This window comes from Metopolophium dirhodum, chromosome 7, assembly GCF_019925205.1.
Source record: "Metopolophium dirhodum isolate CAU chromosome 7, ASM1992520v1, whole genome shotgun sequence".
NCBI classification, from domain to species: Eukaryota; Metazoa; Arthropoda; class Insecta; order Hemiptera; family Aphididae; genus Metopolophium; species Metopolophium dirhodum.
The window spans coordinates 28,342,954-28,359,407 of record NC_083566.1 but is presented as its reverse complement, the minus strand read 5'-3'; the positions used below and the strand labels follow the sequence as shown (position 1 = coordinate 28,359,407).

The 16,454-nt window shown below is 29.3% G+C and overlaps 1 protein-coding gene across 1 annotated transcript in view; it reads right to left on the bottom strand.

Annotated features, from left to right (window-relative positions):
* Positions 1–16,454, bottom strand: part of LOC132949210 (orexin receptor type 2-like) — a 177,501-nt gene that overhangs the window by 40,027 nt on the left and 121,020 nt on the right. Inside the window, exon 4 of the mRNA XM_061019974.1 lies at positions 2,675–2,822. Coding sequence (XP_060875957.1) covers positions 2,675–2,822 — 148 coding nt within the window. The remainder of the gene's footprint in view (positions 1–2,674; positions 2,823–16,454) is intronic.

The following is a 16,454-nucleotide window of genomic DNA, read 5'->3' as shown; positions in this document are numbered from 1 at the left end:
TTGTTTGGTAGGCAATATTAGTTGTATTTTTGTGGGTATACAGTATTTAGTCTACTAAGTTTACAATAACATATATTTTTTTTTTTTTTTTTGAAATCTTATATATCAATATGTATATTCAGTAATTTTATTAAACGCCAATATAAAATGATGGAAGATGTATCATGTATGTAACTTATATATGTAGTATATAATAATAAGTTAAAATGGGAAAAACTTCGGGGTGTCGCCAATGGGCAACTTCCCCCTCCTGTAAATCAATTTCCATCACATTTACTTATTGTATAACTTGTAAATACAGATTGTGAATATTATGTTTTGTTCAATAATAAAAAAAAAAAAAAATGGGAAAAAAAATTGAAATGAATACTAGTATACTAGTATACTTGTAAATCGTAAGTATTAACATTCACGTCACTTATAACTTACATATTGGGTATATACCTCAGAATAATAGTAATTCAGTGGTTATAAAATTACACAGCGTTGTAGTCACATCCCTACATAAAAATAAATTCGAATCCCATCTTTAAATCATTCAAATCCCAAATTTAAATTAGTAAGACCCAAGACTTAACACATACTTTGTTCAGAACTGCTTCCAAACATCATGAAAATCCGGTTGAAGATTAGTAATATTAATTTTTAATATTGAAACAATTATATTTACCAGCTAATATTTATTTCGGTACCGTGGCTCTATAGTCTATTATAATAAAATTATTTTTTTTATATTATTATAACTTAAAATTATTAAGTCCCTATAATATATTATAAAATGGCAAAAAAATATACAATTTTATATTTTGTATTCTCAAAACAATCCGGTTCCCCCATAAATCTCTAGGAATTTTCAACCTTAACATGCATTACAATAGCTGATCCATCTGCATTATTTTAATATTTTATCGTGTTTTTATAATAAAGTTATACAATATTGAATGACGTCAATGGCATGTTTTATTATGACTGTAAATTACTTAAAATGCATTAAAAAGATTACTTTTTATTACAATATCACGAAAGATTTTGTAGGTAATTGAGGATCTGTAAAATCTACAAAATATTTATATTTTAAATTATGTATATTCATTATTATTACTGTATAAGAAATTATGTGTTGAACTAATCGCGAGTGAGTACTCTGATGTCTGATCATCGTTGTATGTATTATGCATTTAACGCAAACACATCAATTGTTTTTATTTCCATATTATTGTATTCGTTTAGTTTTTTTCTATTATAATTTATAACAATACATGTTTACGATGACAGCATGGTGGATATCAGTCAGTCCACATTAACAAAAATGTAATAAGAATAAAAATTATTTATGTAACTACCCATATAATATTCAAGGTGATTGTAAGTCGTATAAATAAAACGATAATATAAACTCTGGATAACATATACACTATATATACATTTTGAAAGAAACTGAATTTCGACCACGCTTCTTCAACGTTACCCTACCACAGTTCAACACTACTACATGATAATACATATTATTCTTGCACCGTACCAACCCATACGTCAAAAAACTATTATTACAAAAATATACAATATAGCCGTGTAATATATCAGGTTATACATATAAAGTAAGACCCTCGTTATTTCAAAAACAACAAACGTTTTTTTTACATTTTTTTTTACATCATTTTAAGTTTTTAAATTTTTAAAAAGTTTTTTACTATTTTTTATCGTTTATATTTTTTAATTTGTTTTTTTTTTTAAGTGACATCATGATTTTTTAATTTTTTATTACAAAGAAGAATATACTTCTATAGACTACATATTTTTACAGAACTGTATATTTTTAAAATAATAACTAATTTTCTATCAACTTTTGTGTTTTTTAATATTTTTAAAACAATTTTTCTATATAACTTGTATACCTAGTGTTAATAATACACAAGTAATACAATATTTATATATAACTATGTGTACATATTACGTGTCAAAATTTTCAAAAAGTAAATATATTCTGCTTATAGAAAAATTTAATAAACATGGTCACATAGGTATAGTATTACCGCTATTACCTACTACATAACATAGAAATCGAATGCTAATCATTCGACTCACTTCGTACAGAAATCGGAGTGGTGTATTGGAAAAATATTTAAAAGCAAAAATAAATTATCGGTATGGGAAATTTCAATTCTGAGCTGGGACTTCGGTTAATACTTAAGACTGTAATAATTGCTGTCATTATTTTATGCAATATGTCTGACTGTTGCCGGAACTTCTTCCTTCCGCTTAAGAAAACTAAAGATACCTAAATATCATCAGAAATACGTTTTTTAGACTCAATTTCCGATCGTTATTATACATTGAAACTTTTAAGCACTCTTCCTCACTTCATCCAAAATCAAAATGATTATAGTGATATTAAACGTAGACTAAAAAAAAGAAAATTAGATTGCTTTTACAAAATCACGTGTCATAACTCATAATATAATTTTCATATAATATTGTACAACCATAGTTTTTTAATAATGTAAGAATATACATTTTTTTTTTAAATCGACTGACACAATCATGGATGTCATGACGTTATAAAAAAAATCATCTCGTTTATACACCACTGTCGTATTGTACGACGGGTCACCCCGATTAAACCTGCTACCATCGTCTCCCTTTTTATATCGAATAGAGTTTATTATTTTATTACCTGAGGCGAGTCCCAAGATCCATATGATAATAATGGCCGTTCTGGCACGGCTGGTGGTAGATTTGAACTTTAGAGGATGACAGATGGCGTACCAACGGTCGATGGAAATCGCCGTCAGCGTCATTACTGACACGGTGACGGAGACGGTCTGTGTAAAAAAACAAAAACGAAAAAAACAATATTACAAATAGGGAAATAAAATATAATGTACAAATAATAAGTCTTATTATTCAGAAAAATGGAAACCGGGCCGGGAACAACTACACGGGCATGGACCAATTGCGCCTAAAACAAAATTTGTATTTTAGGGTCAGTCTACCAATTGCGCCTCTTATATTTTACGGTTAGTACACCAATTGCGCTCTTTATATTTTACGGTCAATATACCAATTGCGCATGTGAAATACAACATCATGATTACCTTAAACTCAAAATCTTATTACTTTATGATTTAACCACCTATTATTTTATTTTAGTTTAGGCCTTAGGGTCAACACGTGACTTATAGGTCATAAGTTAAGTGCTGCCCTTAATTCATGTGCGGTAAGTAGTGCTAAGGTAATAAAATTAACAGAAATATTACAACCTATTATACAGAAAAACCAAAAATAAGGAACTTCACATAGTTTGTTTTAAGAAATTACGGGTCGACATTTTTACAGTCGGCATAAATTATATTTCAGTCACCAAATACTTGATCTCAACCCCCCGTAAAAATCGTATAACTCCGGTCGATAATTTATTATATAATTATAACTGACTAATAAGTTTTCCTTAGGTAGTGTAAAATGTATAAGCGCAATTGGTCTATCGACCCTAAACATTTTAGAGCGCAATTGGTATATCAACCCTAAAATGTTTAGAGCGCAATTGGTATATGAAAAGGTAATTTTAAGCGCAATTGGTAAGCTCCCAACTACACCAGTCACCACTAACATTATACAAATATAAGATTACATAGTATATAATATTTAATATCATCCAATAATACATTGGCGTATTACTTCGATTTCGGTGACTTTTTGAATTTACATCACATAATGCATACAATATTCTTGGCCGAAATCGGGAAAAAGCGATCACGGCCGTGATTGCAGAGCATATCAAGTAATTTCTACTTTTGGTATATTATACGCACGTTATATTATTATTTGCATCTATTCCATCTAACTTGTTAACAGCGGATATGTATAGTAGGTACAATATATTGTAAACAACGATTATAGTTGATAATATAATATGTTATCATATTTTATCACCATTCATTATTTTTGCCAAATTATTCGCTTAGGTATTCGCAGGTTTGTTAGAAAACCCATACACACACATACGATAAAAAAAAAATTTTCGTATCATCGTCATTGTTTTTACGGCGAATAAAATTCCACACTGCACAATAAGGCGCGCGGTCGTCACGGCGTAAATAATGGAAACGCATTTAAAAATAAAAATCTTTCAAAAAAGTAGGTAGGTGCCTCATAAATTAACATGATTTTTATAATATTATCGTCATTATTATTCGCCACCTCCCTTCCCCATTCATTAAATATTGAAATGTGCATATTATACTATTTTAATATTTGGTCCGACTGAAATATCGACCAACTTTACGCTTTAATAATAATAATGTGTCGCATAAACGTAATTTATCAAATACGAGTTTCGTTAAATTTTTTTTAATAAAATAACTAAGAGCACGAACCAAATTTAATATTACTTTTTCAGTCTTTCCCTCGAACATTATCAGCAAATAATATACGTCACACATAATATTATACATGCGATTATTATCTATTATAATTTATAAGAACTAAATAACATTCATTGTATATTATATATATATATCTGCAGTAGGATTAAACGTTTTGGTTACATGCCTAATTTTATATTATGCTAAAACAAATAATGTATATTTTATGTAAGCAAGTAACAGTAGTAGCCTGATTTTAAACTTTAATGGTGATATATTACGATGAAATAAAAAAATAGTTATTCGCATAATCGCGTTACTATATTATATTACAATATAACATTTTTCACAATTCCTTTATAATTTAAATGATGTAAAAATATTTAAATTTCTTAAATTTTTCTTTTCGATTGAGTTCTAATATATACAGTGTTTTTTAAGAATGATCCCCCTATTGTATGCTTAAATTATAAATACATTCAAATTTTTATCTTTGGAACCAAATACATCTGAAGACCATATTTTCGAATACTTTAGATTTTTCATACAACTTAAGGACGATCCTGTGACAATACAAACGTCTGTTTTTCAAATAGGAAACCCTTTTTTTAACTTTTTCACTTTTAATTATTGATGAGATATTTTTTTTTAGAACTTTGATGTATCTAAATCAAAATTTGAACTAGTAATTTTAGAGTTATATACTTTATGTACTAAGGATAATAATATGTCAATGGTAATGGGTTAAGTAGATATGTGGATTTAGATGACTTGAAAATGTTAGTAATTACTATTGATCTATCAATATAAATAGTTTGTAAAAATCATCTAAATATAACGAATACTAAATCTAATATTCGGCAGAGCTTCACATATTTAAGAATTATTATCCTTAGCATAAACATTTTAATAACTCAGAAACTATAATTAATATAATATTGATTTAGATACATCAACATTTTCAAGAAAATCACCCATTAAATAATCTATTGTAAAAAGAGAGGGGGGGGGCTCATTTGAAAAATAGAAGTTTGTGTTGCCACAATATACTCCATGAGCAGTACAAAAAAATATTAAGAATTTGTAAATATGGTATTTAAATATACTTAAAAATTCTAAAAATCATAATTTGAATAAAAGTATTATTTAACGTGGGGGTGGGGCAATGGGCATGTTAAAAAATTCATCTTGTATACATATTTATATTTTATATATTATATAGGCGATAATTATATTAATTATTGGTATTACCTAAAATTACACGTTTGATGTCTGTAACTATTATGTGATTAAAAATAGGTTTATATCTTATTATAAGCAGAATCGTTTTAATAGTGTTAAAATATTATGATATTACAGCTTGTTACAAATCGTGTATTAGTTATAACTATATAAATATAGTTATTAATGTTTTTTATTCTAGACGGAATAAAATATGTACCATTCGCACAAATACATTTCTCAGGTTTTAAACTCTAAACACGTAATAGTAACCTGCAATAAATGATAATATTCGTATAAGTTTAGAGTGTTTAGACTGCACAGTATTATACAGTAATTATGATCACTCATATAAGGAACAACAAAACCAGTGTTTTATCGTTCATCATATTATTGTACTAAGATAAAGTACAATATTGCAATAAAATTATTATTATTTTCACACGGCACTCCGTGTAGGCAATTTAACTGCATGTTTATCGTGCATCGGTTGCTTGCTTCACGCAGTATATAACTTAATACTTTGTATATGTAATACTAGCATATTATGAATATCGATATCCCTGTCAGATTACAGTCATCAGATTATTCATTTTCAAATATTAACTTCTCCTAAATTCACCTATATCGTGGTACTATTATAGCTACTTAAAATATATTTATCACAAAGTTGTTTATCTTCAAAGCTGGTTTTCTTGCATGTGAAAATAAAAAATGTAATTCTTCTCGTGTATTCCGTACCATTTGTTATCCACTATTTAATCGCAGTATTAATATTTTTTTTCTTAATAAAAATCATTATTTTCCATATCAATATTATATTATTTACTCGACTCGACCGTATAGCTCTTCAGCGTGTACACTACGTGTTATCGGTGAACGATAAATAACTCGAGCGTAAAACTCTAACCTCCACGAAGAATGGTTGTATACACTGTACACATATTATCTGATATAAGTATATATAGACATTGAAAGCTAAGTGATTTGGGACGCGGATATAACCACCAAGTTTCGAACGCGTAAACACACATATTATACAATATACACTGTACATACAATGGCTTTATATTCAATACTAAACTTTATCGTCCTACGCGTGTGACTATTTCATTTACGATTTGACAGCTAAGCCGCTTCATTGTAAGTCGTTGCGGAAAACCACAATGAATCGCGGCATGCCTACATTGCACGTTATACGAATCCAATACAAGTTAATAGTGCGATGCACAAGTGTATATCTGTGATATTATAATACATTTATATGGACAGTGTGCATAATACAGATAAGCTCAAATCAGTGTATATAATTATTATTGTACAGTAAATATAACGACCTCGCTGTAGTAATATTACCTATATAATATATTTTGTAATGATAATATTATAGTATTATTATTATAATGACGTTATACTAATATTAAAATTAAGAATAATTATTAGTTTAAAGTTATCGTAATATTTTTAGACCACAAGTTGCTGTTTTTATAACGTGCATTCGCGCATGGCAAGATTACATTACTAGCTGGGCTTTAACGAGAAAAACTCATAATATAACAATAATATTAATATTAAATACAGATAGCCATGTGAGTGCACTCATATTAATTTGATAATATAATATAACGGTGTTATAATTACCACCTTGATTGTAAAATTAATTATGTTAAATTCAATTGTCAAGGACAGAGGTTAAACTTTGCAATGGTTGAAATTTTCCGGGAAAACGAAATCGAATTATTAAATTATTACGTGGGTCCTGCACTCCTGCGTATAAGTATGTACCTACATATACATATTATTTTCAACCGGACTTTAAGGATTACCGGAGAACAATAATTAATATGTACCTAATACAGCTACGTTAAGCGCTGTGTTTTGGTACGTGCAACGAAAACGACTACATGCCCGGCTTATAATAACTCTAAATTATTATTATTATTAAATTAACTCGACGTCTTTATGCCTCGAAACCGTTTTTGTACCACTCATGCATATTTTGGTGAATTTTGGTTACCGATTCGTCCCGAGCGACCAGGCAAAAGGTCTTAGAACACTATTGTCGTTCCGTATAGTATTAATATAAACATTTTACCGTCAAATGTTTGTTGCATACATGCAACCCCTCCCCCCCCCCCCTATGCTACCCCACGTTGGCGTATATTTAATATTATATTTCGGTGAATTATACGCGTTTTGCATAGACGGTAATATATATTTTGCGTATACCTATATTTTATGCGTGTTAGCCTATATATGTACACATATATATGTGGGGACGACGGTTATATTGTATTATATTGGGCGAGTTTGTGTAGATTACCACTGCAGAAAAAGGGTAGTCGCCGGCCTTTTTGCGCGCAACACGTGACCGTAAATCACCTCACCGCCACCGCCGCCGAAAATAAAATGCCGGTTCGATCGCATATAATATGTGGTTAAAACATATAATAATATAATATTTTATACGCACACACACACACTAAAAAAAATCTTTTCATCCACCTACACGACTACTGTGCACCTCGCGGTGGCCTTTATCCAGCATAATAGTATATTATAATTTTTAGGACTGGGTCTTATATTTTGAGATGTTTTTTACGACCATAGCAGCGACGCATGGCTTATATTGTATAAAAAAATAAAGTACGAAACAAAAACCTAGACCGGACACGAGGACCTGCATAAATCATCGCGTTTAAAAAGCGATTCTAAGCGGACCGTAACAGCGGTTTAAACCACGTTTGCCACAGAAATTTCTTCAACGTTTCCTATGGTCACTGGAGCAGTTTTTCATCGATCACAAACTATCGAGAAACCGACCCTCTTCAAAGTATTCTCTAGACACATTTTTCGATCTATGAACATACTTTTATATGTATATATATTAAACGAAAACAAACTACTACTGTAGTTGTTTTGCTTTAAACTATAGTTGCCAAAGTAAATGTATATATACTGATGGATTGCGGAAGTGAGAACTCAGATATCAAATTTTTCTTATTCTAAATGTAAAACGGCCTACAATGCGCTTCGTGCATACGACTTAGAAAATCGCTTAAGCATAACATATATATATATACTTGATAATAATCTGACACTCGTAAAATTGGATTTTCATCTGTGGCTATGTATGCAATCTACATATACATTTTAAGTTGTAGATTTGTGTATTACTATCAAAACCATACTGAAGATTCGCTACCGTGTTTGTTATGTATATTGAATACAGAGAAAAATTCGTCTATTACTGTCTCCCTGTTGATAACGCTTCATATCTCCTACATAAGTTTTATTTCCAACCAGAATTCTACAGGACTTTTAATATATGCGTGTTGGCATCTGATTCCAGATCCACATACCATTGATGATGATTTACTGCTCAACAATCGTTTCCTACTTATGGTCATCCAATGAATACAGCATCTATTCGTCGCCATGCGCATAAACTCAAATCAATGTTTACTTCTGTTTTTTTCAGTATCAGGAGTTTAGTAGACAGTAGTCGAGTAAATAGTTTTGAAACAATAAAAATCTGGGTTCCAAATAGCAGTATCCTTTCAACAACACAGTCCATTGTTATGATGAATATATATAGGTCGGATGCTTTTTTTTTAAACGTACTAAGCAGGTCGATTAATAACGGTTCCTACGGGCACAGAAGATAAAATGAATTAATTTGTTCAATCGTTTTACAAATTAATATACATTTTTCTTATTATTTGGCATATTGGTGAACAGACAATTTTTCGTTGAGATGCGCTTAAACCGCGATTGGCACGCTGTTAATCATGATATGATATTAATGTGTATACCTATGTAGTATGTACAGTGTACATATTATTATTTAATTGTTATTTACAGTTAAAATGTCAATTGAAATGTTTCGAAACAGTCACCACATTTATATAAAACAGCAACTGCACAGAAAATGTAACTTTTATCGCGTTTCAAAATATTTCGAAGAATTGAATACGATTGTTTCATCTAAGTAAACATTGTAAATTTATAATACGCTTTTAAATATTTACATAGCAATTTATTATTAATGTTATGCTTATCGTGTTCGTATTTAGTTTGATAAATAATGTTTGTTTCATGATTTTCAAACAACTACGGAATTTTTTTTTTTAGATTTTTCTTTACTCACCACACAGTTCGCAACAACCAATGCACGGAAATGTTCATAGCTCACATCTACTTACGTAGGTACATACCACAATATTTTATGTGTGAAGTACTTAAATATACACATAGGTGCACACTTGTGGGCAACACATAACAATAGAGAAATGAATTATCTGGAAAACCGCAAGCGCCGTTATTGTAATACGATCCGAAACGATATATTATTTTGTACACATTATAGTACCTATTATTATGTTTTACGTCCGCATTGACGCGGAGAGTTAAAACTATTCGCGCGTATGTTTTATATCGAAAACAATATGATAATATGTAACGAACGGAATGAAAACGAAATAAAAAAAGAAACAAAACCGTTTGCCGATTTGATAAATTCGTGAAATATGTATATATATATATAATACTTCATATAACACGCTCGCACGTGATGATGATAATAATAATTATTGTTGTACATGGTAGGTATTATTATTTTATATTATATATATTATCATTTTGTAACGCTTTTTACGAAAGGCGCACTGTAACAGTTTCCAGAGAACTGTGCACGATGTCCGTGTGGCTGGGCGAGTGAGAGGGGTAGAAAGGGTAGGTGCGACGTCCATGGCGATTATTATGTACGCGTTTAAATTATTTGTGTGCGCTAATGGACATCCGTTTCGACATACGCAACACGTATTTATTCTGCACCCGTCCGTTTATTATAATATATTATTATGGATAACAAAACGTGCGACGAAAAAACGAGGTTTTTATTATAAAAAAAAAAAAAAAAATCCCGTTCTTATAAATATTACACCATTTGTGTGTGTTGTTGTTGTTGATCGATAGTTTTGTTGAAATATAAATTGAAATCTCTAAATTAAGGGGATGCAAACCCTATGAAGGGTTATAAGTTCTAAGTGGTTCTAAGTGGTTTCTAAAATGGTCATAAAAAAATATACGCGTGAATAAAAATATGAGTTTATTGAGTTTGTTTATTATTTCGTCTGTGTTGTAGTATATTATTCTGATCTGAATATCTATAAAAAAATAAAAATTGTGAGTGCAAGCGCAAGCGTGTATAAAGGGATTTGAAAAATATGCTCGTGACTCGTATATACCCACGGGAGCTTTCGTATAACATAATAATGCCATTTTTTGCATTTCATCGCTGGTAATTAACTACGGTATCGTTATTATAATAAAATAGTGTTAATGCGTTTAAATTAAATCGGTTGTAGACGAGAATTTAATATTGTTTGAAAATACAAAAATAATTAAATGCCAACCAAGTGCAGAGTGATTCTTTAACGCGACGAACGTTTCATTAATTATTTTGAATTAATTAATTACTCAATTTTTCGGCACGACATTATATTATTATATTGTAGTTCTGAGAAATGTAATAATAATGAAATTTCATTGGTATATACATACAATATAATCAGTGTTAACATGTATATGCCAACACATTATATAGATGCATATTTATAAATTGATTAAATGATATTTATTATATTCAATTAGGGGGACTTGAAGGGACTTAGCCCCACCAATATAAAAAGTAGCCCTTCCAAAAATTTGTATTTTAATTTAAGTATTAAATCTTTCATTGATTATCTAATCTACTAGGTAATACAGTTAAACATTGTTTAAAGAAATATTTTATAAAGTTTAAACCACGATTCATTATTCACGTGATTTCTATAGTAGATGTCGACTATCAGATCCACCCACAGAATATAATGAAATTACAAATTAGTCATTACTATACATTACTAATAATATTTCAATTTGTCTAGATATCTAGAATATAGTCGATAGGTACTAAATACTAAATAGTATTGTTTTTTTTTTATATTTGAAATTTCAAATCTACGGTTATAATTATAATTATAATATATATATAAGAAGGTACCTTAAATGTTGTAATTTATTTTAATAAAAATATTTTTCATTTTAGTAATAGCTAGGTGTATAATTGTAATATATTAAATTTAAGAAAGTGGGTAAGAAATAAATATATTATTACATAAAGTAGGTAATGTATTTTAAAGGTATTTGAATAGACAGAGAGTGTGGGGGCAGAGTAGTGGCGTAGCTATCATAGGTCAAAGTTGGGCAATGCCCTGGGGCCCCACAATAGTACGTGTATATTTTGAATTTTCACAAAGATAATATTCGTTAGGGGGGGGGGGCTAGTTTATTTACTGCCCCGGGGCCCTTTCCCATTTAGCTACGCAACTAGGGTGGAGCCACCCACGGGTCTGTTTAATTTAAATATGTATAGCCCCTCAAAGTCAAAAACTAAAAGTATTGCGCCTATGTCCCTATTCAATCAAATAAACGTTAAGAAACTGCTATACTTTGATGTTTACTGGCGTAATGCAATGTATATACATTTTATATATATTATTATATTTCAATTAGGTTGTGAGTTTTAATGAAAAATTAATATAAGAATCAAGTCATCACAAAGATGGAACAAAGCATTTCACAATACTACCAGGAATAAGGAAACCTAGCTGACGATATTATAATGTATTATATAATACTCATCATGGTGGTTAATAGTTATTATACTTTTTTAACGTAATTGCTGATCCTTGATTATAACAACATATAACAATTATGACGAAAATATTTAATTTATATGCTTAAAATTAAAATACGTTTCCACTGATTAATATTTATCAGTGGCTTACACTTTATATAATATTATATATCATAAAACGATTCACAAAATGTGTTGTTGTGAAATATATGAACAACGGTAGGTATAATAAATAATTATATTTTATACATATACACAGCATAGCAGTCCCCTATACTGTAAGGCCATACATTAATATGATGATCGATTAATAGTTCATAAAGAAAGGATTTGATAATTTATCTATTTATATTTCATTTAGGTAATTGAAAAATTTAAATGTTAATATTGTGTTGACATTTTTCGTCTGTGGGCTTATAATATTATATAACTAGCTGACCCCGTGCACTTCGTTGCTCGTAAAAATGTCCAACTATTGTATGATTCAAACCTTGTTTGATTTGACACAGACGAACGATCTTGGATTGGTTTTGTTTGTATTTTCAATTTAAATTTCTTAGCGTCAAAATGTTTACGTATAACAGCAGTATACTTACAAGGTTTAATGGATTTCACGTACCTAACTATGGCATGTATATGCATAGGCATCACGGGGCTTGACCTGACATTTTTTATGGACATGGTAAATGTTGAGTATATATTTAATTATAATGATGAACAATAATATGTTCGTGGAGATCATGGAAATTATGTTTGTCGTGAAAGTGTAATAAGATCAAAAATATTCGTGTCTACCACAATGGTGTATACACTCATTTTATTAATCCAACAAAAACATTGTATAATACAATACATGATGTAGACATCAATGGGTTAATAGATACATATATGTCTTAACAAGTTACTTTAATATTAAGATTATATATCAAATGAAAGACCGTGAACTACTGTCTCCTCAATAAAATCGGTAGTTTACTATTTAGTGTTTACTGTGCTTATAGTAATATTTAGATTTTTGATGTGCGCTGTGCCGCGAAATATTATGAGACATTATTATTATTAGTTTTGTTCTTACCGATAACGCGGTTATTAATTCACAATGGTTATAATGTATGTTGATGTGTTAAAAAATAGATTAGGGGACACTGTCTAAGTATTATTTAGGGCACTAATTGTTCTAGGCTCGACCGGAAATGGAAGTCTGCGCACGCCTATGTGTAAATAAAGGTCACTGAAGATAGTAACTCGTAATCCATTCATGATCGTCATTTCATATATATAGAGACCAAACCACTCTATCGTTTTCAAACTCCACTTACATAATTCAAAGTGAATGTGCTCTATCACTAGAGTCGTAGAGTACTTGAACATCATTCGATTTAAAATCGTTTTATGGCATTTCACCACTGTACATTTATATATATAATATATTATATCCATCGTCTGTTTTGTGGTTTTATGAGTGCAATATAGAATTGATTATCTCACAAGCCCAACTTTTGAGAAATTCGGGAAATACAAAATATAGGTAACTACGAAATGTCTGCAATACACGGTACCTACATAATAAGTCTATATAATTATATGTATTTATTTTTGAGTGTTTAATGTTTATTGTTTAACAAGATAATTATTAGTTATAATATGCATAAGTGTTATGGCTAATGTAACTAATATAATATGTAAAATATAACTATATCACATTCAACTATATCCATTTCACATATTTTATTAATGTTATATCATAATTATCTTTATGTATTATTTATTATCTATTTCAATAGGTATGTAAAAAGTCAATTGGCGTTTATACCTACAAACTAAAATAAAAATATATTAAATAATGATATACATACCTACAGAAAAAACAACAATTTATTAATAAATTCGTGTTAAGTTGAGATTTTTATATTGCAGATATATCTGCAATAGTATATATAGTTAATATTTTCAAAATAAAATAATAAAACTCTACCATACAAAAAAAATGTAATTGTTTGCCTATAATATATTATATAAGCATAATTTTAATTTATTTTGACATGTTTGGAAAAAAACATTTTATATTTGAAAATTATTTACAATTTAAATTTTGTTACAATAAGGTAACAAAAGGCATTGATTAAAATCATAAATATTAGTTAAATGTAAGGTATTGAAAAATAAAACTATTCAACAATAATAAATTAAAGTGTCATTTAAAAATGAGTTACCCTACTCTACGAGATATTTTATATTCTGAGTGGAAAGATGAGTGTTTTGATTTTATAATGTGTTTTTTATTTTGAAAAAATTCATCTAAATTACGAAAATTTACAAATGTTGTAAGTATAAATGTATAAAATGTTCAACTTTTATTTCGAAGGCTAAAATTTAATACTCGGTTCCCATATTATAAGTAGTTCTTACTGAAACACAAAAATCTCTAAAATATATTATCAAATGTGTTTATAAACATTTTAAGTTCAAAATTTGACGAAATTGGATTCTTAAACTATGAATAACAATTTTAGTTATTTTTTTTGTAGTTAACAAATATTCTTAGAGAATAGAAATATGTACCTATACCTATTATTATATTTTACTATACTTACCCACACAATTAAATGTTCAAAACATTTAAATTTATATAAAGCTATTGCCTATTTATACCGTATTACTAATGTCTAATAGTACAATAAATATTTATAATAGGTGTATACATAATTAATATAATATACTTATAGGATACGATATGTCAGCATCTTCGATCATAATCATAATTTTGTCATTATTTAATCATATTTAATTAAAATGTGACATAGCGATAGTACAATAATAGTGAAGTAGTATAGTTACAGTACTTAATGACGAGGTATACACTCAATACCAGGTCAGTCTGCTAACCAGCAAAGTGGATACCTGCTTGCTCACTTTTTTTTATGAAATTGAAATTATTTTATGAATGTATACATAAACAACTAAAGCAAAAAAATTAATGGCATACCCAGAGTGAAGTGGAACCATTTACAACATAAAATATTTCAATAAAAACACACCATAATTAATTACTGTGACCATTATTACATGGGATATAAGACAACACATTATATTAAATTATACGCGCACTTACGTTCAAACTTTCCAAGGTTCTTACGGGGCTCCGCAAATATTCTACGGTCCTGAACCCAGTTCTAAAATGCACACACAACTATACGGGCGTCAATGGCGTAATTTGGTCATGTTTGTTGAGGGGGGGGGGGAGTCGAAACATTAACCCCTACCCCCACCACACTTAAAAAAAAAATCTCGGTTTATTTCATAAGCACACCTCTCAGTGCAACTGTTGTGATCTATATAATATATTTCCATGTATAAATGCATCATACATATAATTACATAGTTTTAATAAAATTTTATGTAGATTCGTGGAATAATCTGCGTAGGTACCTAAGCGTAAAATACTCAAAATAACTTCAAAATGTTATAAATATGAAACCAAGTCCGATTCTGATTGCGTCGTCGTTCGGTGAAATACGCATGATGATCAAATAATTTCCAAAAATCGCTTGGTAGCTAAACTGCATTGCTATGCGATATTTAATTATATTTGTGCAATTAGTGTTTATTACGAAATAATATTATTTTAGTTATATACAGCTAGCATTAGGGAGTCGGTTTTTTTTGTGGTATTTCTATAAAATATATTATAGTACGTAATACCTACTTATAAATTATAACATTTATAGTTAAATAAGTACATACTTAAATATGGTGAACCAGTATTTTTTTTTAAAAAAAGTCAAGGTGGGATACGACAGCCAAATCCACCACTGTAATCACGCCAATGACAGGCGTATCGTACGGGCTAAACGTTTCATTCAACTGATACTCATAAAAAAATAGAAGGGATAACACTGAAATAATCTTATAATATAAGGGTTATGGCGGAAACAACTCTGCAGCAGTGTCTCTCAGTATAATCTCAAGACACATCTTCCACGCCAGTACGATATATTTTTGCCATTCAAACGAGTATACATTTACTTGTCGCCGTATGTTCACGCATTCATATTTAACATTGGGTTATTAAAATATCGATACCGGGTATGAACCATATAGGGTTAACTGTTTTGTATTAGTACTCATATTAGTACTGATTGCTTTATTTCATTGTCAAGCTAATCCTATCTAGTTATACATTTTTC